The 25195-nt window shown below is 51.1% G+C and overlaps 1 protein-coding gene across 1 annotated transcript; it reads right to left on the bottom strand.

Moving 5' to 3' along the window:
• Positions 1 to 1766: 1766 nt before the first annotated feature.
• On the bottom strand, positions 1767 to 24140 carry IGFBP5 (insulin like growth factor binding protein 5). Its single transcript, XM_054278167.1, has 4 exons — positions 23703 to 24140; positions 6652 to 6878; positions 6368 to 6487; positions 1767 to 6003 (listed from the first exon to the last, which is right to left on the bottom strand). The coding sequence occupies exons 1-4, from the start codon at positions 24031 to 24033 to the stop codon at positions 5872 to 5874; spliced, it is 810 nt and encodes a 269-aa protein (XP_054134142.1). The 5' UTR covers positions 24034 to 24140; the 3' UTR covers positions 1767 to 5871.
• Positions 24141 to 25195: the final 1055 nt, after the last annotated feature.

Genomic DNA, 25195 nt, shown 5'->3' with positions numbered 1-25195 from the left:
GGCTTCTTCCCCTTCTGTTTTCTTCTACCCCTTGCACCAAGTTTCACACTGACACATGTTGAGGAGCTTGCCAGTGCTGAGGAGCACCAGGACACTCTGTGTGAGCAGGAGGCAGTGAGTGCAGGGGGCTGCAGGGGAGGGGAAAGAGCACTGGCATGATGGGGGGTGGGATGTAGACTGAAGAACATGGGAAAAGTAGCAAAATTACTGTCCTGTTCTGTGCTTCTGGGGTGAGCTGGAGGTGGCTCAGGTGATGCCATGGGGGGAATGCTGAGTAGCGGGGTGGAACACAAGGGTTTTCCAAGCCAGGTGCTGCCCCAAGAGGGCTGGAGGTGACAGAGGTGCCCAGAGCCCAGCAGTGCCTGGGGTCACCCTCCTGTTCAGGGGCTGGAGGGGAACAAACACAAGCTGTGTGTGACAGTGTGTGACGCTTTCCACTCACCCAGGCTGCTTCAGGCCCCAGCCAACCTGGCCTTGGGCACTCCCACAGCTGGGCTATCCACAACTTTTCTGCCCAACCTGTTCCAGTGCCTCATCATCCTCACAGCGAAGAATTTCTTCCTAGTATTTTCAGTATAAAACCCTGTACAATAGTACAATATAAACGATATTTAATATAAAGAACATCCTTAGTGTAAAACTGTATGTTGCATAGCTTTAGCTACTTATACACGTGTGTAGAGCTCCACCTGTCCTTAGGGATGTGATTTATCAACCCGTAGCTGAAGGCAGCCATAACTTTTTGCATGAAAAAGCTCCATTTCAGGGCCTCTGCGGCTGCAAGCGGCAGCAGCGCGGCCGGGCCTGGCCGGGCCCTGAGGGCAGCGCGGGCGGGGCGTGGCGCCGCCTGGTGGCGGCAGCAGCACCGCGCGGCTCCGGCCCCCGGTGCTGCCTGAGGGGGTCGGACCCGCCCATGTGGGATGTCCGGGGACACGGGGCGTCCATCGGGGACAGGGTGACTGTGCCAGCTCCATGTGCTGCGGGATGCATTGTTAGCGCAGCCCTGGCAACCCGCCGTCCTCAGTGCAGCGGCAAAGGGGATGATTTCGCCTCCCGCCCCGCTCTGGGCGCACGGGGGATTGCTGGCAGGTGAATGGAGGGGAAGAGGGGCACAGAACAGGGAGATCACGGGGAGCGGGAGAATGAAGGGTGATGGTTGCCTGGGCGGTGGGGCAGGGTCAGATCTAGCACCGGGGAGGACAGTGGGATGAGCCACCAAGAGCTACCACAGAGTGTTTGAGGACACGGCCTGGCTGGGCTGAGCAGCTCCAGGGATGTTCCTGCCGCTGGGACATCGGGGCAAATCTTCCAGCGACCCGGAGAGGTCTGAGACTCAAAGAGCACGTCCGCTCCCAAGCTGTGGAGCTCAGTTTGAGATGGCATTTAGGGGCTTAACGTCACTGGTTGCTAGGTACTTTGTCTTGGTAAACTGGTTGAATGTGTGTCCTGTGCCCCACTTCCACATCCACGCAAAGAAAATTCTAAAAAAACCCCCAAAAGATAAAAAAATGTAGCTCTGCTTGCAGGAAGCTGTAAAGTTAAACTTGCAGCTTTTACCAGTCACCTAGCAGATTGTTCTAGTATCAAAAGCTCCCCTAAAGCATTGCCACCGTTTTACCCCATGCCCTGTACCTCCCTGAGCACCCTTGTGGAGCTGGCTGAGCCCCCCAAGGGACCCAACACAGGCGGCCGTGGGATGCTCGGGGCTGGAGCAGCTCACTGGCAGGCCCTGGCACACAGATGCTCCACGAGGGTCAGGCACGAGCTAACTGAATGCATAACTTTATTAAATAAATGCTTTGTCATGAGAAAAGACAAAGATCAAAGAGTAACATAAATTATAAGTTGAATAAATAGTATACAGCAATCTTCACTTTTTAATAAAATGTGAGATTTTTTTTTTTAAGTACAAAATGCTAAACAGAGCATTAAGCTCTTCTTCCATTGTCAGTTTTTCACAAACTGCTTTTTTTTTTTTCCCACCAGTAAGATTATGAGTATTTCTTGTTTACTGGAAAAAAAAAAACAAAACAACAAAACCAAAACGAAACAACAGAGCTACCGTATGTATGTAAAGCTATAAAAAGCTACCGTAAAATGTGTAGTGAGTATTGCTTAAAGATAAAAACCAGGCAGGAAACTCGGAATCTGGTGTGTTTTAACAACTGTGTTACAACGGTGGGTAACGTGCGTGGTGACGTCTGTCCCGGTGGCAGTGGCGGTGGCTGGTGGGGCTGGGGAGGGGGCCACAGCAGGCAGGGATCCTGGCCAGGGCCAGGACAGCGGTCTGGAAGCGAAGTGAACTGACAGTTCTTTAAATATACAATGCTCCATTTGGGGGGGGAAAAAAATCAACGACAACAAAACAAAACAAAAAAAAAAAAAGAAAACTAAACCAACAGCAAAGAATTTTCATGGGGAAGGTGGAGAAAAGGGGAAGGGGGGAGAGAGCGGAGAAATAGTGCAAAATGCTCTTGTACTAGTGGTTTTCGAAGTCCACTGCAGTACAGACAAGGGGTAGCCCAGCCACTGAGCGCCGCTCCCTGGGCAGATGTGGTGGAAGGGCTGTCCTGAGCCATCCTTGTCCTCTCCTTCCCAGCTCCCATCCTAGATACAAACGTGGGCTCAGCACAAATACCGTAGCCAGAGACCCCTGAGCCTCATGACCCCCCGATGCACAAATTGCCAGCATCTCCTGGTGTGCCTCAACCCTCCCCAGCTTCCAAATCTGCCCCTTCTGGTTCTCTCATCCTAAATGCAGAGGGGTGCTGCTGGGTGCTGAGAATGGGAGCACCTCATCACTGCCACCCCAGAGGGTGACCAAGCCCTCCTGAAGTCACTCTCAATCCCAGGCTCCAACCCCGGTCCTAAATATTAGTGCAGCTTGTAAACAGCCTCGTCCTGCTGGGGATCCTTAAGGAAGTGGGCAGCTGGGGGGGTCACTTGGTGCCCCATCCTGGGAGCCGAGGTGATCTGGGGGGTGAGGGTGGTGCACCCCAAATGTCCCCAGGTTCGTGGGGACAGGACAGGCAATGCCATCCCAGCATGGGGTGTGCAGGGGTGAGGGAGGCTGTGGGATGGATTTTGGTACTCTGGGCTCCCAGGGCCACATAGACTTGCTTGGTAGGGAGAGGACAGAGCACTGCCCTGTATCCCTTCCCAGTGTCTGTGGTGGCCTCTTTGTGACACCACCTGGGGGCATCCTGGCCAAAAGGCAAGGTCCATGGGGGTCTGATGCCCTGTCCATCCCACCCCGGGGGCACATCTCCTTTCTCTGCAGCCAAAGGCTTTCAAGTTTTGGGAAATTAAACAAAAAAACAAACAAACAAATTTTTAAAAAAAGCAAGAAAGAGGAAGAGAGAAGGAAGGAAGGGTCCTGGGAAAGGTGGTACTGGCCTGTGACAGTCAGGAGGGTTTGCACAGGGATCAGCAAGCGGACAGTGTCAACAATGGTGTCCAGTGGCCCTTGGGGTTAGCACAATCTCCTCTTCCTCCCGCTTTCTTCACCCCATTCTTTACTCCACTTGCACCCCAGCATTAATCCACCACTCTGGTTAAACCAACCCTGCTCCATCAGCCCTGCAGAGCCTGGAGGGGTCCCTCTCTCAGCCCCCACCATGCTCCCCTCCAACAACACGGAATTACCCCACTCCAACAGGCTTTTTTGGGGGCACATCTACACTGGAAGCACACTTCCTTCTTTTCAAGGTGGGAAGGTGCTTTGTCCCCAGGACAAAATGTGTTCTGCTGCGTCTCCGTGGAAGTCCATAGGCAAAACTCACTCCTGCTGTCATTTGGAGGGAAATAACCACAGGTGTCCAGTCCTGCCCTCCATCAGGGTAACGTCCTGGTGGGGAGCCCACGGGATGCTTAGGGGAGCAAGGTCATCTCACGAGAGGCTATGAGGGCTCCCAACCTGTGATGGCAAGAAGTCTTCACCAGCACCCCCTTGTCCCATCCCCACCGGTGGGGCTCCAGTGGTGCTGTGGACCTCCATTTTTCTCTGCCCAGGTCCAGGAAGCTGAAAGGGATATGGGGATTCAGGAACCTTCCACCTGAGGTCAGCTGTGTCCTTTGGCCAGTGCTGGCTGCCACCTCCAGCCGTTGCAGTAGGATGTGGTTCCCAGCGGGTGTGTTTCCCCACCACAGCACCCAGACCCCACAGCTTCCTTTCCTTTCTTTCCTTCCATTCACTGCAGGATCTCCTCCCAGCACCAACATCGTGGAGACCCTTGTCAGGGATAAGCAAGAGGCGAGAGTCCCAAAATCAAATGTAAATGTTATGAACAAGAAATGAGTTAGGAAGGCAGCCGAGGGCTGTCCCAGCATGCCCAAGGCAGTGGGTCTCCATGGTGCAGTGGCTGCTGTCACTCAACAAGGAGCTGGGCCCCAGGTTAAAGGCAAGGGCCCATCTCAGGATCTTACTGCAGGATCGTGGGAATCAGCCGTGGCAACATGAGCAGTATCCTCAATGCAAAAGGATGGCGTTTTCCTACCCATGGGGAAAACTATAAACCGGCCTTAACAAAAAACCAAGATGAAACAAAGTGGAGGTTTGGGGGTTTTTTCCCCCTGGAGCAAACCACATTTTCGGCTGTGTTAAAAAACAATAAAAAATCTCCACAGTTGGTCGTCTTTGTGGTGGCAAAGGGTGGTGAAGAGTTTTGGCCCTGATTCCCCTGTCCCCATGTAGGGATACTTCAGTCTGAACAGTGATGCAGTCCTCAGTGTTGACGAGGCCCTGATTCCACAGGCACCGATGCTCCTCCACAACTCTGCTTCTGTGCTTAATCCAGCAGGTCATTATTTGTTTTTGGGAGGGGCAGCATATCCCCCAATTGCATATTACATTGAAACCTCCAGATTTCAAGGTGAAGCGTTGCAAGGAGGGAAAGCCACATCAATGCACACACAAGTGCATGCAGGTGACGAACACTTTCACACCTGGATGGACAAAGGTCAGTCCTGCTTGTCCAAGAAAATTTCTGACCTTCTAATCAAGATGAACTGGACAGGGGAGACTGTATTTCCTTTTGTGATAATTTTTTTTGAAGTCCACAGATACTTTCTGGGGGTATTTGTGCTGTTGCAGGATCTGTGTTTCCCTCCCCAGCTTATTTCCAGACACAAAGTGAACAGTCCCACGTCTCCTCCCTTGCTGAAATCTGCCTGGATTGGGGGGCAGTCATTTGAGATGGAAATCAACTCAAGTGAGTCCCAGCAACACGGGGAGGACACTCTGGGGGACTGCAAGGGGAACGCTGGTGGCCACAAGATTTTCTCTCAAGACCCTTCAGAAATCAACTAGCTAACACGAAAAAAATATAAAAACAAAAATGAACCTGCCCAAAACCCGTACTGGAGAATCAGCAACTTGGAGAGCTTCCTACATCAGGGTGACCTCTGCTTGTGGCAGAGGGGTGCAGGCAGCGTTGGGGAGAGGTGCAGGATGGCAGAGTGGCCATGGCTGGTTTGTCTCTGGCTCTATCCTTTCCTTGCTGAGTCCTTGTTGTCAAAAGGCTGTTGTAGATTCCGAGTCCTCAGTTTCTTCAGGGTTTATTTCTCTCTCTTCTCTTTTTTTCCTTTTCTCTTCTTTCTTTTCTCTTTTCTTCTCTTTTTTAATTTTCTTTTTTCTTTTCTCTTTTTTCTTTCTTTTCTCTCTTTTTACTTTTCCTTTCCTTACTTCTCTCCTTTCTTTCTTTCCCTTTCTGTTTTTTTCATTTTTCTTCCTTTCTCTTTTTTCTTTTCCTTTCTTTTTTCGTCTTACATGAGATGAAAGGAATCGGAGTCCCGGGGCGTGGGGAGGTGCGGAGGGGAGGGTGGAAGGGAGTCTGGATAGATAGTGATGGGGCGGAGGGAGGGGATGTGGCTTCACTCCACATTGCTGCTGTCGAACGCGTGGCACTGCAGGTCTCCGCTCAGGAAGTCCGTCCCCGGCAGCTTCATGCCATACTTGTCCACACACCAACACAGCCCACGCTTCCGGCCCCGGGAGGGCTTGCACTGGGGAGACACCCAAGGGCAGAGATCAGAAACGAGCCACCAGACGCTGTGTGGCTCCCTCCCTGGGGACCAGGCCTATCACACCAGCAATGCAATCCCCATGGTAGGATCTGGTTCCTGCTCTCTGCTTTCAGCGCTACCCCAGCCCAGGGCTCTCTGACTTTCCCCCCTCCCTCACCAGCTCCTTCAGGATGCTTACTTCAAGCCAGATGGCACCTGGAGCCATCAGCAAGGCCACCTGCCACCAAGTGAGTCTGGAGATGCTTGCAGCACCACCCAGACTAACCCAGCAAAGGAAAAACCTCCATCCTTCCCACCCAGGGCAGTGGCAGAGAGAAGCCTTCCTGGGTAGGGAACATCTTACCTGCTTCCTCTTGTAGAAGCCCTTGCGGTCACAGTTGGGGAGGTGGACAGCGCGGGGGACCATCCGCTGGCTGCTCTTCAGCTCCTGCAGGGACGCCTCCATGTGCCTGCGGCACGGGCCCTGCACGCAGGGAGAGCAAATGTGAGAAGGGGAGCACCTCACAGAACCTTCCAGCTGCAAAAGCCCCCAGGTCCCCCCCGACTAGTACCCATTTCCCAGGGGTAAAAGCCCTCCACAGTCACCTTCCCATGGGAGCCTCATGGAGGCAAGGTGAAGGCACCCACCAGCTCAAACTCCTGCCGGAGCTCGGGGATGACCACGCGAGGGTGAGCCGTGTTCTCAGCCATGCCCACAAACTTCGCCAGGGTCAGCTTCTTCCGGCGGTCCTTCTTCAGGGCTTCAGCCTTGAGCTCAGAGAGGCGCCCGTGCTTGGGCCGGTAGGCCTTGGGCGGGTAGGTCTCCTCCGTCATCTCCGATGTGGTCGGCTCCTCGTGCTCCCGGGACTCCCGCTCTGCAAGGGATGGGGTACCAAACTGTCATGTCTCTGTGAGATGAGTGGGGCTTGCTTTTGCACAGAGACCCTCCTGCCCAACCCAGAAAAGAGCTTTGGAGCAGGCAGGATGAAAACAAATAGCCGAAGAAATCCCTTTCCCAGCTGCTGCCTACAGCCCTAGCTTTATCCCACTGTGTGGGACTTCACAAGGTTTTTTTGTGACCTCTGAGCTTGGGACAGGAAGCTGTCTAGAGAGCACGGAGGAGTCAGAGGTCTAAGATGCACTTCTACATACAAGGGCCATCGTTGTTTTTTTGTGGAAAAAGACCAGTATGAGGGTCATCCTAACTCCAGGGCCAGGTGACACATAAATGAGGCAGAGAAGCCCCTGTTTATCCATGCTGAGAGGATTAAGTGACAAGTTCATACTTCACTCTGCCTTAAGAAGGAAAGAGCACAAGCCAGGAATGCTTTAAGATGAGACAATTCCAAAGCCAAGGTCAATCACACAGCACAGCCACCACGTGGCTGGGCAGACATTTCAGCAGTGATACCAAAGATGTGGCTGACAAGTGTTGGGATCTCCAGGGTCCTCAGCTTGCAGCCCCACTCATGGGATCAAACCAGCTCCCATCTGCTGACACACACCCAGCAGCCTGCAAAGCCAAGGGTAACACTGCCAAGTAATGCTGCCTGACTGCCACCGATGGGACTGACAGCAAAGGGGGAGCATGTTTAGGTTCTGTCCATGGCACCCATCTTCCTGTAGATCCCCCAGCACAACCTCTGCTGGCAGGATGCAGGCAGGAGCCCTGAGCAGTTATATATAGGAGCAAGCTGGTGACAGTCTAAACTTAGATGACTTGTGACATTTAGTACAACCACCAGAGTGAAAAAGGGTTATTTCTTGACTAAATTTGAATATAGTTTAAAGGTCCTGAGGCTCCTGGTCTCCTGACCCCTGGGTCCCCAGCTGTCTGGTGTTGATGACAAGTCTGTGCTGGGACCAGCAAGTGACCATGAGGAAACTCACTGCAGCAGAAGGAAAGCATCAGAGTAGCTGAAATCTGTCCCTGAACAGCATCTCTTGCAATTTCTATGCCAGTGAACCCAGATCATCCCCTCCTACGGGAGGGAAAAAGGCTCAGGATTAAAATAAAAGCAGATATACGCCCCCAACAAGGCAAGCAGGATTCTTTCTGCAAAGCAACTGCTTCCTGGAGCCCAGATGCAGCACCAGGAGGGAGAAAGGTGAAGAGGATGCCATTGCTGCCCAGGGATGCCTGAGGATGCCCAGTGGGGGGGACAGACGAGATGCTTAGTGGCAGATGGCAGTGCCAGACTGTCACACACACCTCAGCCGGGGGGTTTGGAGGTGACCGAGTGTCACTGGGTCACTGGGTGCCCAAGCCAACCACAGGTACAAGTCTTCTATTCCTCCTTGCCAAGGGGACCTTGCACTCTCCCAGCAAAAATTTGAAAGTTTCTCATGGCCACTTATTTAAAGTGGCCCTTTGTTATTTTTTGTTTCCACAAGAATAGCACTGGATGAGCATCCCCAACTCTACACCCTCCTAACTGCCAAGAGCAATGTAACAATCCCCTGTATCATCCCCAGGACTCATGTGGCTCCCCAGGATGGGATAATTTTGCCATTTTACCCCATGATGCTTATATGCTTGGGGTTTTATTCCTTGCTGCAGGACTCAACTGCCTGCACAGATCAGGACTCCTCTACTCTAAGAGGACGACAGACAGGGATAGAGAAGAAACTGAGTAAACTGGAAATTACTCCCCAGAAAATGAAACAACACAAGATGCAGCTGAAGTACATCCTTTGCCTCAAATGATATTCTGGCAACTCAAGGTCTGAAAGAAGAACAGAGGCATCTGCAGTGACTAAGCCCTTCTCATAGCAGTGAAACACGCAGTGTTCTGTCCCAGGAATCCCCTCTGGCACCCACATCCAGGGCTGGTGCTGCCAGAGTACCTCCCTGGGCTGCCCTACAGTAATAAAGGGAAGTTTCACATTGGTGCTGGCAAACCCCCAGTAACACAGGAGAGGCACAACTCATTACCTCAGCAACACCAAATAAGTGAGGCACAGCTTCTTAGGGCAATCCTAACAAATAAAAACAAGTAACAAATAAAGGATACAAGGCAGTGAGGATTCAGTCAGAGAAACAGTACAGGGTGTCCAGTCCCCAGAACTCAGCATGCAATGGGTGTCTGCAGCAGCTCAGACTGCTCACATGGTCAGCAGCTTTACCCCCTTGCAAGCACTTTATCCCTCCTCTCCCTGCAAGCTGCCAGCAAGCCAGAGTGAGCTGGGGACTAATGTGGAGCTCTTTCAGCAAGGACAGATAGCAGCCACAGGAGCCCTGTGCTCCTGTAACTGATGTGCACTAAAAGCTGCCCAGATCCTAACCCAAGTCTGGTGCTTTCTGCAGGGCTGAAAAAGCACCTGGAACTGACCCTCTTCGCTGTCCCTGGCATGCATGTGTTCCCCCTCAAGTGGGGACATATGCTTGGGATGTCATACAACAAGGATTAGAAGTGATGGGACTCTTTCATCTGTGACTCAGCAGTGGTGTCTAGTCTGGGTTTTTATATCCCAGTGATAACTCCATGGATGCCTTGAAGGCATTCCTTTCCTCCATCCTCTTATGTTTTTTGTAGCCTAATTTCCTTCAACAACAAGGCTGATGCAACCCCTTCTTCTAACAAGCCAATTTTGGCAAACTGAAGGGCAGGGGACTCTCAGAGAAACACCTAACAAGCTCTGGGCAGCTTATTAGAGGGGCCTTCCCAGGGCGAAGAGGAGAGGGAAAGGCAGAGCTGGCACATGCAGCATCCACGCAGCCCCTCCCTTCTGTTCCTGGCTGGCCCATTCACCTTCACCTGCAGCTGCCCACTCCTGCCAGACTAGACACTCACATCAGCAAGCCCAGAGCTCCTGCACCCACCTGCCCATCCTCACCCACCTGCCCATTCATTACCCTCTGTCTGCCCCCAGGCTGGCTCATGGCAGGCAGCATTTGGCACCGCTGTGCCTCCATGCCTGAGGAGATGCTAGCAGGAGCAACGCCCAGTTTCACCAAATGAGCCCAACTTCTGTGGAAGACTCAGGAAGGAGTTCAGGCTGGAGTTCCTCCTCCCTCACTGTCAGGTTCTGGCCTGCCACACAGCCCCTTCCCGCCTACTCCCATCTGCCTGCCAGCCTGGTGCCACCTGCAGAGGCACAGCTGCCGGTCTGGGGACACAAGGCACGGCAAAGCACGCTGCATCCCTGTGGGCTTAGGGCGTGGGCAGGCAGGCCCTACTCAGGTCCCACATGAGGGACAGTGGGAAACAGAAGGCGGGTGGCTCACATAGCTCCATTCCTTCTCCCCACAACTCAGGAGGGGATCACCTCTCACTAGAGGTCCCAAGCTTACTGGCACAGAAAAGTAACACAAAAGAATGACATTGCTAGCCAAGCTGAGGATGCCTGGCTAGCTTGGAGGTGATACATGGGCTGAAGCCACTTCAAAGGGATGCTGACCCTACAGCCAAGGCAGGAGACTGAACTCAGTTCAGAGCCACTCCATGGCTTCATGCCTGGTCTGATCCACTGCTGCCCAGGGAAAGAGGGCAAGCATCTGGAAAGGCTCTTGACCCAGGCCAGGCCAAAAGGACTGTGCTGTTCTGTTCTGGGACACAGAAAATACCCACAGCAGAGAACGGGATGTCCTATGCCCTGCGCTGAGGCACAGTGTCTTCTCCCCACTCCAGTGGAAACTCCCTAACAGGAACCATTTCCAACTGTTCCCTGCAGAAGGGAAGGGGAGTAGCAAAATACCAGGCACTGTTTCTGGGAAGCCACAAATTGCTCCTGTCTGGCTGCCTGCTGTCCCTAAGAGATACCACCCAGAGCAGACTACACATCATTCTGCCCCGCATCAAAACCCAGCCTGGTGCTCCTGGGCTTTAGAGGCTTTGGGCCCATGTAACCCATAAGGTTGCGGGTGCACTCACATGGGGGAGCAGAGTGTGTGGGAACACTGCAACCCTGCCTGCTGACATTACAGAGTGGAACACAAAACTTTTTCCAAATGGCTGGGAGGCTCAAATTTTTGTAACACATTTTCATTGGTTTCTGGCAGAAAGGATCTATTGACTGCTGCTCTTAATGAACCGTGCTTGTTACAGCCACAGCCCACTGCTAAAGGACTTGCTGTCCTGTTCAACACCACCCCCAAAAGCCACATGCACTGAAGAAGTACATGCACAACCACAGCACAACCTTGCTAAACAGCCCTCTTGATTATTATCATGATCATTATTATTTACAGCATAGGCACTAACATAATACACCACTTAATCAGGCAGGTGTTGGAGAAAGACTTAATGGGGATCTCAGTTAAACCTCTAGCACAGGAACAACTAAAATGTGACTTGTGGAGACTCTGAGAATTTGTCCAGTCCTTCCTCTGCCCCAAACTCAGCCATGTCTGTTCAGAGGTGCTCATTGCATATGGAGCTTATACAGGAATTCCGTTCTTAGATACCTGGCTGGAAAAAACCCTGAGGATTTTCCCCAGCTGCCCTCCCCATTTGTTGCCCACTCTGGAGGAGGGGACATGCTTGATCTACATCAAAACTTCCTGGTACTGGCAGGCAAATTCGTCCCTGACCTGGACTAGCATCTGTGGCCATGATGGGAAAATAAAAATTCCCCCTTCCTGGTCAGCACACAGAGACAGCCACTGTGTTTGCATTCTCAAGATGCAGGCAGGGAAGGGAGAATGCAGGCAGGGAAGAGATGCAAAGAGAGGAGAGTCATCTCATCTTGCACCCTTTGGCAGCTGGAGAGTACAACTGAGCAAAAGCATTCCTGAGCTCCCCAAAGGCCACCGGACTCAGCCCAGGCAGAAGCCCAGGAGCTCTCACCCGCCTAATGAAGAACAGCTCGCTGACATTCCCGTCCCAGGCACAGCCCCCAGGCCCCCAGCGTGGTGGTGACCGGCCCCCAGCCCTGCTGGGGTGGTCAGAGAGCGACCCAGGCGCTGTGCCTGTGCTGGGGTCACTGCTGAGACCACCGCCCTGGTGAGGTCAGGCAGTGAGCTCAGGCAGCCCAGCCCGAGGCCATCTGGCACCCACTGGAGCCGGAGCAGCCAGGGCTGAGGATGGAGGCTACAGCCAGTTCCTCCACTAGCCCAGGGTGTTGTCTGATGGAGAGCCAGCTGCAACGTGCCTTGGACTTTGAACGAACTTTTGTGCTTTGGTGGGGTCTTGGCATCAAGCCGGTGCAGTCAGTCTGGCAGGGACTGGCGAGGGAGCATGCTGGTAATGCTTGCAGGTGATGAGAGGCTCAAATGAGACACCACACACCATGAAGGACAGAATAACAGCAGCCCTGCTGGGACTGCCACCCCACCTCTCACAAGTCTCAGCAACGTGCAACAGACACTTAAATCTATGTCACATAACACCCAAATGCTAACACTGAGGTGTTCTGGATGGCCAAACTCCATGTGTAAGTCATTGCAGAGATGCTGCACCCTCCAAATTGTGACCAGCCCCATCATCTGGCTTGGGTTATGATTTTAGGGTGGAACAAAAGTCCAGTCTCCTCTCCTGAGACTCCAATGATCACACTTAGGCCTCCAAAGGTCTGAAGTTAAGAGAGGTAACTCCCACCACCTCTTCAGTCTTGGTCCTCTTGAAGCCTGTGATGTAGTTCCCATGGGCCATGCTGTTTTACAGACACAGGAGCAGTAGTAAGAAAACACGTGCCCTGGGAATTAGAACTTCAAAACCTGCCAAAGGCAGCAAAACACTTTTGTGATTTGCAGAGTGTGGAAGGAAGTGTTTAGCAGTCAAAGCACTGTGAAGTGCTCCCAGAAACACCCACTCTGCCCCACCACACCCAGTCACCTACCAAAGACAGATGATCAGAATCCAATCAGTCCATGGCTCAAAAGCCACACAAGCTTTTGGAAGAGGGGCTCCAGGGTATTCCAGTATCCTATACCCCTGTGACAACATGGTGGAAGTTGATGAGACCTCAATGCCTTGTTCCACTGAGACACCTTTTAAGGGAAGGATATGGATCAGTAAGGCCAAGCTCAGAGAAGATAATGGAAAAGCATTCAGAGAGCTGGCTTGGAAGGCTAGGCCTTATCTCCATTTCCTTAAGCCAAGAGCCAGGACGATGCTTGGGAACAGCTCAAGAATACCTGAAGAGCCTCGGAGAACAAGCACTGATGGCACAGGGATCTGCTATTCTGTGGCATTTTTTACTTTTTTTTTTAATAAATTGTTTGGGCTTTGCTGAATTACCCTGGAAGACCAGCTCTTTCTCAGGTGATTAATGTCTCCTCAGCAGAAACCTGTGGATAGAGATTCTGCTGTATCAGCCAGGGCTCACCTGCAGAGCGTGAATATCAGGTGCTTGGGCTGCCCCCAGGTTCACACAGGATTCATGGGAAAGGGAGATCATCATCCCGATGACCTCTGTGTCCTCATACAGATCTGGATGGGGGAGAAATGCAGCTCAGCATGTGGGAAAGGAGCTCTCAAGGGAACCAGCTCATGTTTTGGTCTGCTCTGGAAGTGCAGGAGCTATCTGTAGGCGTGGATCTCTGGGTCAGCATGACTTCGCAGTGCCAGCAAATGCCACGGAGGCGGGAGAGGTACAGCTATGGGAACTGGAAGCTTAAGGAAGGATCTGTGTTGCCATGTGCACATGGTACTTTCCTGAGTTGTCCTTTACTGCAGTCACAAAACTCTGAGAGTAACTCAGTAGAACGAGGAGAAAAGCAGGTTTGGATATGGGGAGCTTCATGATGGAAGCTCCTTCCCTACACATTGCTAGCTGTGAGTCCAGCAGTCTCCAAGCACCCATGCTGTGCTGGAAGAGCCAGGCTTGGGCACCAGGCTTGGGCACCGGCTAGACTGGTGCTGCCTTGAGATGTAACAATAAAGACTATGGCTGAACAGGTGTTGTCTTTGTCTCTTTCCAAGAACTTCCCAAATCTGTTTACAGTCAGTTCTCCATGCAGGTGTGGGAGTTTGCAATGCACATACAAGACACACCAAGACGTGGTGATGGTCTGAGTCAACAGGCAGCATAGCCAGAGACTCTGGGTTCTCATGACAATGATTTCTGTCCAAGAGAGAGCCCAAAATGTCTAACCAATAAAAGAATTGGGAAACTTTCCAGGGTTTCACCCTCCAGTAAGATGAAGAGCAAATGTCCATCCATTTCAATTAAATGATGCTGATGTGCACCATCTTGCAAAATTGCAGACACTCTGTTGCTAGATAGCTGCTTATATCAGCCTGACATTTCCTGAACAAAGTTATCTTCCACAGAACTGAACTGGCAAGTGAAGAGGAAGGAAGTATTGCAGGACTAGATTTATATCAAGAAGCTCCTGTTGCTGATGCACTGATGATAGGAAGATAAAACGTATTTCCTTCACATCATCTGGAGGCTGCAGATGTTCACCATTCCATATGTTGAAACTGCAGAAGAAGCTGAGAGCTGAATTATGACCCACAGAAATCTAAATAAATCATCTTTCAATATCAGAGTGACCAAGACATATTCTTCCTTCCTGGAAAGAATGAAGTAATTCAGACTTTCTTAGTCTCGCCTCTTTTCCAATAAATCCACCCAAGCAGCAGATTTCATTGGTTGCAATAAAGGAGGCAAACCCCATACCAAGCTGCCAAGAAACTAAGAGCAGGAAAGATTAAAAAAGAAAAACTCAGAGGAGACTGCATGACAGTCTCTGCCTAACTAAGGGTGAGGAAAATCTGGTTTAGCTCCTGCAAGGCATCACTCAATTGTTTACCAGCAGTTTCTCCATAGGGCTTTTTTGTGACAAAAAGATGAGAACACACATGCTTTAAGGTTTTCTGAATGAAAACAAGAAGTTGTTTGATCATCTGACCACCTGAGATGACTTGGAAAAAATCTTCTTGTGCCCACAGAAATGAAGGAGGTGTGATGTGTCCATCAGCTGTCATTACTGCATGAAAAAGAAGCAGGCAGGGGGACTTTTTGGATGCAGGTAGCTCAACATCAGCAGTGGAGGAGGTGTAATCAGGGAGAAGGAATAAGTAATTTGCCCTCCTGGACTCCATGGGGTTTATCTTTAAAACTCAGGTGAGGAGTGTTACCAATCTACATGAGACATCAAGAAATCTGGACTAAAAGCAGGTGCTGCCAGGATGCTTGCCCCTTGCTCACCACAGAGAGACAGGAAAAGGCCCATCAAGGTGGAGCATGGAGATGCACCTGTGTGAGGTGTTGGATAAGAACTGTTACAACACCAAAAGTATTTCAGATGTGCAGCTGTGATTGCAAGTTCCAGCCTAGCCTGGTTTAACTTCTAGGCCTTCAGCCTCACTTTCACAGTTTTGCCTTAAACCAGATGGAAAAGCTGTGTGAGATCATCCATTGCTCATCTCTGTGTCAGCACCAGATGACACATCATCACATGTACCGTCCATCCTGACTATTACCACCTCTGAGGGATGAAATTTCCAACCTCTGCCCTCAGGACTCCTTTCTTAATGGCTCCCTCTCTCAGAAAGCCTTTGCCTGCAGTAGGCCTGGATGTTATTTAGTCTCTCAGTCCACCTAAGTAGGACCACAAAAAAGTACCAGAAGCTAGACATTCACACTCAGACAATATTGATAAGGAGAAATTTCCCCAAGTTTGATCCTAATGGGCGACTCTTGCCTCTCTTGGCCATTTTCCACCCTGTACTCCTGCATATATTAGCAATTTCTTTTGGTCCAACACAATGCAAAGATGCTTTTGAATGTTAAAAAATCCCCATGAGTATCTTGATGGACAAAAGGGTATAGACCTCCATTTTGGGGTCTGAAATTCCATGAAAGATAACTGATCACCCCTTGTCACAGATCTAGAGCCTTTCTGGAATGATAAAATCCTTGTTGCACTTTGTTGTTTCTCCTGCAACTTCAGGCCACTGCTGCTTTTATAAAACCAAATAACTGGCCATTGAAATGGTTATGAAATGATGCAGTAATATTTCACCCACATCTACTATTTGGAAAGAAGGACACACAAGTAAGAGCAATGACTGTATGTCACTTTGTATTTAGATAAAATATCTTAAGACATGTAATAATATCTTAAGACATGTAGTTGTGGCATCAGCATAATTGACTGCTGGACAGCTATAGGACAGGTATAAGACAATTCTTCTGCAATTCTTCCCTAGTAAAACTTTTCTTCTTTTCCAGCATGTTCTTTAAATTAAGAAGTGAAAGCCAGGTTCCATAGTTTTCACTGGCTTATTTAATTACAGATTTTCATCATTAGTCTAACACATAACATCTGATTTCTTAAGCATGAATAATAAATGACTCTGTTGATTTAATTGTCCTCTGATGAATCCCATCTGTATTTAGAAAAATAAAGTATTTCTACTGTTTTTCTACAAAAAAGAATTATGAATATTAGCCAACTTTGCCCCCAAAGTTACCTTTAAAAAACATTCCTTCTTCTGTTTAGCTAGGCAATCATTTCCCTAAGTATCTGTCAGGATTACTTTCTTGCCCTTAAATAGCAACCAGACAACTCATCTCCATCAACATAACAATTATCTCCATCACCAAGCCAGCTGTGTCCATCCAACAAGCAAACAAACCAAACTGCAACAACAGCCCTCCAGGCTCAAAGCTGCAAAGAAGCTTTGAGCCCTACCAGAGCCAACAGCCCTTGCTTTGGCCCCACAGTCCTTCGAGGACTGAAGCAGCTGGTTCCCACTGAGGGGAGAGGTGCCCAAAAGCCTTTGATTCTTTGGCCCTAGAGGAAAGGTGCTCAGCATCCTGCAGGATCAAGATCTGCCAGGCTAACAGGGAACTGTGTGCCAGTTTGTTGGAGGAGATATTGACCCCCCATTCCCACATTCTGCATGGAAGAGACGGTACCACTGGGGTGGAGGTACAATGAAAAATTATGGGAATATCAGAGGAGTCTGGAGAATAAGGGCAATAGTGAGAGCAAGGCCTTGTGCATGTGCACACAAGAAATGCCCACTGACTTCACAAGGATAAATTTAACATGCCTTCTCAAAGTTTAATCTCTTGCCCAGAGTTTCTCTCTCAGACATGTCCTGGAAACATCATAGACAAAAGACTTACCAAAACATGCTGAGAAATGGATTCCTTGAGAGCAAATTTGCTCACAGCAAATCACCAAGAGCCCCAAATTTCTGCAAACACATTATGCTGGCTCCCGCTGAGATGAACTTCAAGCAGTAGATTGACATGAACACTAAGGGGTCTTCTCAGATCACTAGCATCAAAGAGCCACCTCAAAAACAACATCTTGCTGAGAGTTGCCTTGGCTACACAGCTGAAGGAACAGAGTGTCTGGTGGGGGTTGAGTGGAAAGGGGATGGGGGATGTCACCAGATATGATGGGACCCTTCCAGGATTACCTGAGGCACGAATCATGAACTGTGCCCAGTGATCTTAAATGGGCAGACCCAGGATCCAGGAGTGCTGGCACAACTGTTCCCCCATTCCCTGTCCTTGCCCTGTGTATCACCCGGGGGAGACCCAGTGGGCCAGGACTTAGGGGATTCCAGCACAAGGGGTCAAGTATCCCTCTCCTTCTCGCCAGCAGAGCCTCCTCATACTTTTGGCTATTCCAGTCCTGATGACAAACAGACAGTATCTACTTTTTCCCTGTAAAAAGCCTCCTTATTAACAACTGGGTGGTTATCAGGCTGGCTGCCAATGAGTTCACACAGGCTGAAGATGATCTTTGGATCATCCCTGACTTCTGCATGCATCATGTCTTTGTGTCCTGTAGCTTCCTCTGCTCAGTGCTGAATGAAGGCTGTTTCTCCTGCCCTCAGTTGCTGCATTTCAGCAAATGTGCCATTTTTTCCCAATTCAGTTCTTCTTTCACATTTTCCTGAAGGCCAGTTGCTGCTGCCTGGCATGCAGAAGTTTGCAGGATCCCAGGGACCTCAGTGTCCCCGGTCCCATCTCCTTCCACCTATGACACCAGCAACCACTGCTCTGGCAGGTGGACTGGCTGTCATTTGCAAGGCACAACTTCACACCTTCGCTGGGAAGAATTTGCTTGTTTGACATGGGAAAATTTGCCCTCAAGAAATCTCTCAATGTATTATCTTAGTCTAGCCAGAAAACATAAGCCACCTCCAAACAGAGGGGGTGAGTTTGGATCCACACAGCTGGCTGAGAGGAGGATAAATCTTGCATCTATCTCCTTCCTCACCTCCCATTGTTTGATATGCTCACCTGGTGCACCTCATTTCGGAGCCCTCAGTGGGAGGAGAGGATAGGCTGATCTGTATGCCAGTATCTGATCTTCATGGCAAAATATGATGTGCCAGTCATAACCAGAACCCCTGCATCTAAAAGAGGTTTGTGTGTGCTGCCTGGAAACCATTCTGCCTCCAGAGACAAGAATGCTCCGTGTGTGTGCTTGCACACATTAAATGTTTATGCAGGCGTGTGTGGGCGTGTGAACACGGGTACGTGTGTGCATCTGCTCACACACATATCTGCCCTGTGCATATTAATGCTGCTGCTCTGCAGCCCACATCGCGGGGCAGGTGTGCTCCAGACAAATTCTCCACTTACGTCTGCCCTTGAATTTGCACTACTAAGTGCTTGGGTTAAAAAAAAAAGAAAAGAAAAAAAAAAGGGGGCAGGATTTGCTGTGCCATGGGCGCTTTTATCTGCCCCGTGAGTTAGCACAGCGAAACGAGCTACAACTGTTCTCAGCGGCTCACCCAGCTGAGAGGAGGACGGCAAGCCCCGGAGGGAATGAGGTTCCCGCCATCCTTCCCAGGCTGCTCCCAGGATTTTCAGTTTGGGTGAAGAGTTCAGGGAAGCGCTGCTGCTGCATGTGCGGCTGCCGGGCCCGGCGAGCAGCGCTTCCAGCCGTCGTTAGGAGGAAGCAGAGCACCGCGCTCCGGGTGCGGCAGCGCCGGGCGCCGCCTCTCCTCCTCTTCCTCCCCCTCTGCCCCGACACGTGTGACCAACTAAGCGACAGGCGACCCTGGGGGATGTCTTGAAGCTGGCACAGAAGGTACCCAGTCTTTCCTGCCCCCTTTTGTCAAGCCGGAGGGGACGGCCCGCAGTGAAGCAAACGCTTCCAGTCGCACATGACTGTGCTCAAGTCACTGACGTGCCAAAGCCGCGACGATCATCTGGGCTCAGGATGCTGCTGCTGCTGCTGCTGCTGCTTAAGTATGACACAAGGAGGCACAATGGCCTCCTCCAGCATCCCTCAAGTTTGCAGAGGCTCCCGTTTGAGAGCAGCCCCTGCTCTCCGCTGTGGTGGTGCAAGCTCTGGAGCACTCCCTGCACTGACCTGGAGCGGGTCCAGGGCTGTGTGGAAGCTCGGGGCCAGCTCTATCACTCATGCACGCACGCACGCACAGAGCCACGTCTTTTCTCCGGTGAACTCTGCTGGCACTCGGCAGGAATTTCATTTGGATCAACTACTTAATATTCTCTCTCCTTCCTTAGAAACCAGGCTGCTGAAAAATCCTTCCAGCCAAGGCCCCTCCTTTCCTGTTTGAACCACCCCATCCCTTCCTCCCCCGTACACACACACACCGCAGAAACCCAGCTCTCTTGCTGGCACCTGATGGATTTCACTCTCCGTCTATTTTTTTTTCTTAAATATATTGTTATTGAAACTCCAGATCAAAAGAAAAAATGGAGATTTTCCTGTTTTGTGTCTGAGGTTTTGCAGGCCTGTTGATACTAACTTTCACCTTGACAGCTCGGAGCTGCTTTGCACAATGGATGCGCAGCCCGCACCAGCCGGGTCCCTCCCGCAGCAACATGTGCACAAGGCAGCGCATCCCTGCTCCCATGACCCTGCCCTCACCCTCACCCTGGAGCTCGGCATGGAGCTGCCCACCTGCTCCCCACATCCCCTCTGCTCACCCCTGAAGCCTCACATCCCTAAATGCAGAGCAGGGGAGTACGGGAAAGGGGAATGGGATGGGGGAAAATATGTTGGGAAGCAACAAAGGACAGCACCAAACACAAGCTGCTGCAGGAAATCTGTGCTCAGCAGCACTCCTCCTCCTCCACCTTTCAGCTGACGCTGCAAAGATGATTTTCTTAGGGCTAATTCTGCAAACCCTCCCCTTTCCCCTCCTGGTTATCGTTGGCTCACGGTTTCATAAGGAAACTTGCCAAGTCTTGCTCGCTTTCTAGAAAGAGGGCAGGAATGAGAGAGAAGGAAATATTTGACAACCTTTGTTTTTCCATGAGCGTTTTTAGGGCAGCAGGCTCCAATCTGTGCCCTCCGCTCCCTGGTGCTCAGCCTGACCTTGCTGTCTCAGCAGGAGGAAGTCTGGCAGGAGTACAGGGGAGAAAAATGGAAAGACATGGTATATTTCAAAGGAAACCTAAACAAAACAGAGAAAACCCAGAATCCTGCAGCCTGTGCCATAAATGAAGCTCATTCATGTTTTTTTTTTTTTTTTACCAGGAACAGTCAATTGCAGACGTGATGTTTAGCTTTAAGTAAAGGACAGTGTCTGACTGTTGTGGGAGGAAGGACTACAGGGACCATCCTGTCAGTACCTACATATCCATTACTTAAAACAAGTCCTACTAAGGCTCTTTAATCCCACACTTGCTTTCATTTCAGACCTCTGAACAAACCAGGAGGACATTCTGCTCATTACCTCTGGCATTCCTCAGTACCACTGCCCAGCATACATATGAAGAAACTGAGGCATGGTACTGCAAGCATCTTGTCCCCAGGCAAGACATCTGCTCTACAGGAGAGCTAAGCCTGGCCTCCCAGGCTCTGGCAGTGCTGCTCAATGCATTTCTACCTTGTCCATAAGGAGGAAAGCATCTGCGATTTTAAACTTGGCCAGCACGAGGGCAGAAATAGATAGAAATGCAGTTTGATCTAGTCCTCACCACTGTCACATAATTTATTTTGCAGAGTGCTGATTTTTTCTCAGCAGTTCTCAGCTCAGGGCCAATTTTGGTCATTGATAGATGGGAGGGCCAGGCCAGCTTCCCCAGTGCACGATCCCTGTGCTGCTGGCCAAACTGGCAGAGGCCACAAAGTTCAAGTCAAACTTAATTTCTTTTCTTGCCCTGTTGCTTAGTAACATGCCTATGAAAATATACTTTGTTCTCACACACTACCAGTCGAATGCCAAGTGACTTTTTTTTCCCCTCTCCCATCCTCAGGAATTCCTGATTTATTTTTTATTTCTATTTGCAATTGCATAAATCTCAAGAGGAGCCTGCTGGTCTCCTGTGGCTTCTTGCAGCAGCCTTTCCAATCCAGGCTCATCTGCTGTCTGCGAACAAAATGTGTCGAAAAGAGGCCCCTGCGGCACTTGGGGAGTCCAAACTGGAAGTGCAGGTAGTGCCACAGGGTTGGTTTGCACGACAAACCTGCCACCGCCTTCCTGTCCCTCTCCTTGCTCATTCAATGGGTGTTGAATCCCAAGAAAATCAAAAGCAGTGGAATTACAAGGGCCCTGGCTAAAAGTTTTCACACAAAGCACCTGCTAAAGGACCAGTTTCCTTGGGAGGTGCGAGGCAGGTGGAACGGAAGGACATTCATGCTGGGAGCCAAGCGCCAAAGCTCAAAGCTTTTTCAGGTGCCTGAATGGGGCACCCTCAGCACAGGCACAGGGATGGGCCCTGCTCTCCTGCTGGCTTCCAGCTGCATGGCTTTGCCTTCCCAGCCACACTGCCTGCCCCTGGCCACGCGCACACACGTGCAGAGTAAATAAACACCAGGATGACGCACTCCGGGATACTTGGCTATCTCTGCTGACAGTGGTTACTGCCCAGCTTCCTGGGCTCCCCAGCAGGAATGTGGCTCCTGGCCTCACCCTCTGCTCCCTGTGCACGTCAGCTCCCAACCCTCCTATCTGACAGCTGCCCTTCAAAAAAACAAGCTCAGCTTTGCTGTTTTTAGCTGATTAAAGGGAGTTTGGACATCTAATGTCATTCGAGGGAGGGGGGAAGTTATTACACACAGAATTTGGTTTTGCTCTGAAGGATGGCGCGTAGCAACGCAACCACTGCCTGCAAGCAGCAAAGGGGAAAAATAATAAAAGCATCACAATTTATTAGGTGCTAGGAAGGAGAAACGGATTCCCGTTGCATGGGTCTAAGCAGACGCTTGCTAACAAGTAGAAATGACTGTTTCATGGACCAGAAAAAGTGGGGGTTTCTGGTTGGTTTTTTTTTTGCCAAGTGGTCTCCTGGACAGGCAGACACCCTCCCTACCTCCCTTCACACCGTGGCAGAAATACGGATGTACTTGGAGGAATGCAGGGAATCTGTCCTCACATGAGCTACAGGATCCAGAAATGGGAGTGAAGTGAGTGTCAAAATGAAGGAGCACTTTCTTTCATGCTTTTGTCACGTGCAAGGTACAAACATTTCAAAAGCTTGGCCTTGCACTGGTGCTGCCATGCTCGCCTTCATGCTTGCTTTTAACCTGTTCTTGCCCATTATTAGCCGCACCACCGTTATTTTTGCAAACCCATATCCTGACCCTAATGCACCTGCTCTCTTCATCTCCCTGAGCTAAAGCCCATCGCCCAACAAAGATGTCCAGCAGCTGGCAGACAGAAAGAACAGGCTGTAGTGAGATGCCAAGGAGGAAGTGTGAGACAGAGCAACAAACCTGGGGGTGGCTGAGACTTTGGGAACGGGCTGCTGGTTGAAAGGAGATGCCCTGCTCTCCTCTGTACTTCAATCTGCAGAGAACAGCTCGGGCCCCAGAGCAACGTGGAGGATATGGTGATAGAAAGTTGTCAGGGAGAGGGTTGAAGACAGGGATGCAGGAAAGATGTAAAGGACGCAACTGGAGAAGGACTGGGATGCAGTTGTGACTAAAAGGGTGCATCTGGGAAGTGGGGAAAGAAAACCCTTCCACTGGAGATGGGACAGTCAAGAGGCGGTGATGGAAGGCAGGGTGGGGGCTGTGAGATGATGCAACAGGAGGTTTGACCAGAGCACAGATGGAAGGAAGGAAGGATGGGAGAAGTGGCAGGGGGCATGGAAGAACAGCTAGAGGAATGGAAAAGTACCCACAAAGATGGAAAAGCAACTGTGGGTGTGGGTGGAAGAACATCTAGAAAGATGTGAAAGTAGCTGGAAAGATGGAAAAGCAATGGTGGGGGGGGGGGGTGAAAGAGCAGCGGGAGAAGTGGTGGTTGTGGAGAAGCAGACAGAAATGATGGAAACGCAACCGAGGGCTTGGAAAAGTTGCTCGTGGAGGGGGTGGGGAGGAGAGAGAATGGGGAAATAGCTAGAGAGATGAAGCAGCAGCCAGGGTGTGTAATTGTGTGAAAGAAAGAGAAAAGTCAGGCAGAAAAGTAGCCACAAAGATGGAAAAGCAGCTGGTGGTGGTGCAGGGCAATGGAGGAGCCGGGAAGGCGAAAAAGCACACGGCGGGTGAGGGGGGGAGGGGGGATGGAAAACCAGGCGGAAAGATGGAAAAGTAGCCGGGAAGGCGGCAAAGTAAGTGGGAGCATGGAAAAGCACCTGGGAAGATGGAAAAGCAGCCGGCGGGATGGGAAAGCAGCGGCGGGGGCAGGGAAGAGCTGCCAGTGGGAGGGAGCAGAAAAGCAAGCGGAAAGATGGAAAGGGAGCCGGAAAGACGGAAAAGCAAGCGGAGGGTCATGGAAGAGCACCCGGAACGAGGGAAAACGCAGCCGGGAGCCGGCGGTGGGGTGGAAAAAGCGGGCAGAAAGATGGAAAAGGAGCCGGCAGGGCGGATAAGCATCCGGGAGAGCTGCGGATGGAGGATCGGGGTCACTCACCGGCCTTGGCTTGCTCGCGGTAGCTCTTCTCGCTGAGGCAGACGGCGGTGCCGTGGAGCAGGGCGTGCAGCGGCTTCTCCTCGCCCTGGCGCGGCAGGCAGCGCAGCCCGCGGGCGCAGCGCTCCGTGTAGACGCCGCAGGGCTGCCCGGCGGGCAGGGCGCAGGTGAGGCAGCAGCCGCAGCCCGGCTCCTTCACCAGCTCGCAGCCCAGCGGCGACGGCGGGCAGAGCGACAGCGCCTTGGCATCGCAGGGCTCGCACTGCACGAAGGATCCCAGGCACCGCGACAGCCCCGGGCAGGCGCCCAGCAGCACCAGGAGCCGCAGCAGCATCGCGGCGGGGATGCTGCGGGACGGGGCGCGGGGGGCTGCCGACAGCGGGCGGCGCTGGCTTTCCGCTTGCCCCTTCGGGGGCCAAAAAAAAAAAAAGAAAAAAAAGAAAAAAAAAAAAGGAAAAAATTCAATGAAAAAAATTAAAGAATTTTAAAAATTAAATTCGAAAAGGAAAGCGCAGCCCCTGCTTGCAGGCGCCCCACTCTGGGGGTTATTCTCGGGGTGCGAGACCCTCCTGCTTTTCTTTTGGCGTTGGGAGAGGGGGGACGTCTAGATTTCCTTTTTTTGTCTTTTTCTTTCTCCCCACCGTTTCTCCTTTCAGCTTTTTCTCGCCTCGAGAGGGGGAATTCGCACCGCGATCCGCGGGAGCGCAAAAAAGAGGGAGGGAAGGAGGGGGGAAAGGGAGCGAAGCCTGCAGGGGTTGCACAGCCTACAGGTTGCAGGGGGAGGCGTGGGGGAGCAGGGGTGTTTGGGGAGGTGGGACGGCGATTTCACACACTCGCTCACTCACGCGCGCACACTCACTCTTCCCAAAGGGCTGGGAGGAGGCAGGTTGGGAAGGGAGCAAAGTTCCTTGAAAACCAGTGTCCTGCTAATAACGCATCAAAGCAGTCAAGAGGAGAAGGAAAAAAAAATAAAAAAAAAAGAAAACGCAGGAGAAGGAAGAGGGGATGCAAAGCTCCCCTCCCCTCCCTCTTCTTCTGCAGGAGGAAAAGTCTCTCCCGACGCAGCGAGCTGCTGGGAAGCTTGGTATGAAGCAAAGTTGTGTTTCGATCGGCTCTGTTCAACTCTCCCGCTTTCCTCTTCCAAGATTTGCAAAGAAAAAAAAAAAAAGACCAAAAGAGTAAAAAAAAAAAAAGTTTTCTGCAAAGTTGGAGTGTTTTGTTGCAAAGTCGGCAGAGGAGCGGTAAAAAATCAGGGGGAAAGGAAAAAAAAAGAGGAAAAAAAATCCACTTTGTAGATCTCCCAACACTTTTCCCCTGGAGAAGTTTCTAAAGAGACTGAATACTGCAGAACAGGCTGTCTTTTAAATAGACTGCCTCTGGCTGCCTGCCAGCCCCTCGCTGCAATTTGAGATCCCAATGACACCTCAGCTTGACTAGGTGCCAGCAGCGAGGGCCCTATCAGTGCGCGCTCGGGCCGTGGGGGTGGGGTGCGCAGC

Source organism: Melozone crissalis, unplaced genomic scaffold (assembly GCF_028551555.1).
Source record: "Melozone crissalis strain CALT ecotype California unplaced genomic scaffold, PUWL_Pcris_2 ptg000023l_1, whole genome shotgun sequence".
NCBI lineage: Eukaryota > Metazoa > Chordata > Aves > Passeriformes > Passerellidae > Melozone > Melozone crissalis.
The sequence above is the reverse complement of the archived record's forward strand: the minus strand, read 5'-3'. Positions and strand labels throughout refer to the sequence as shown.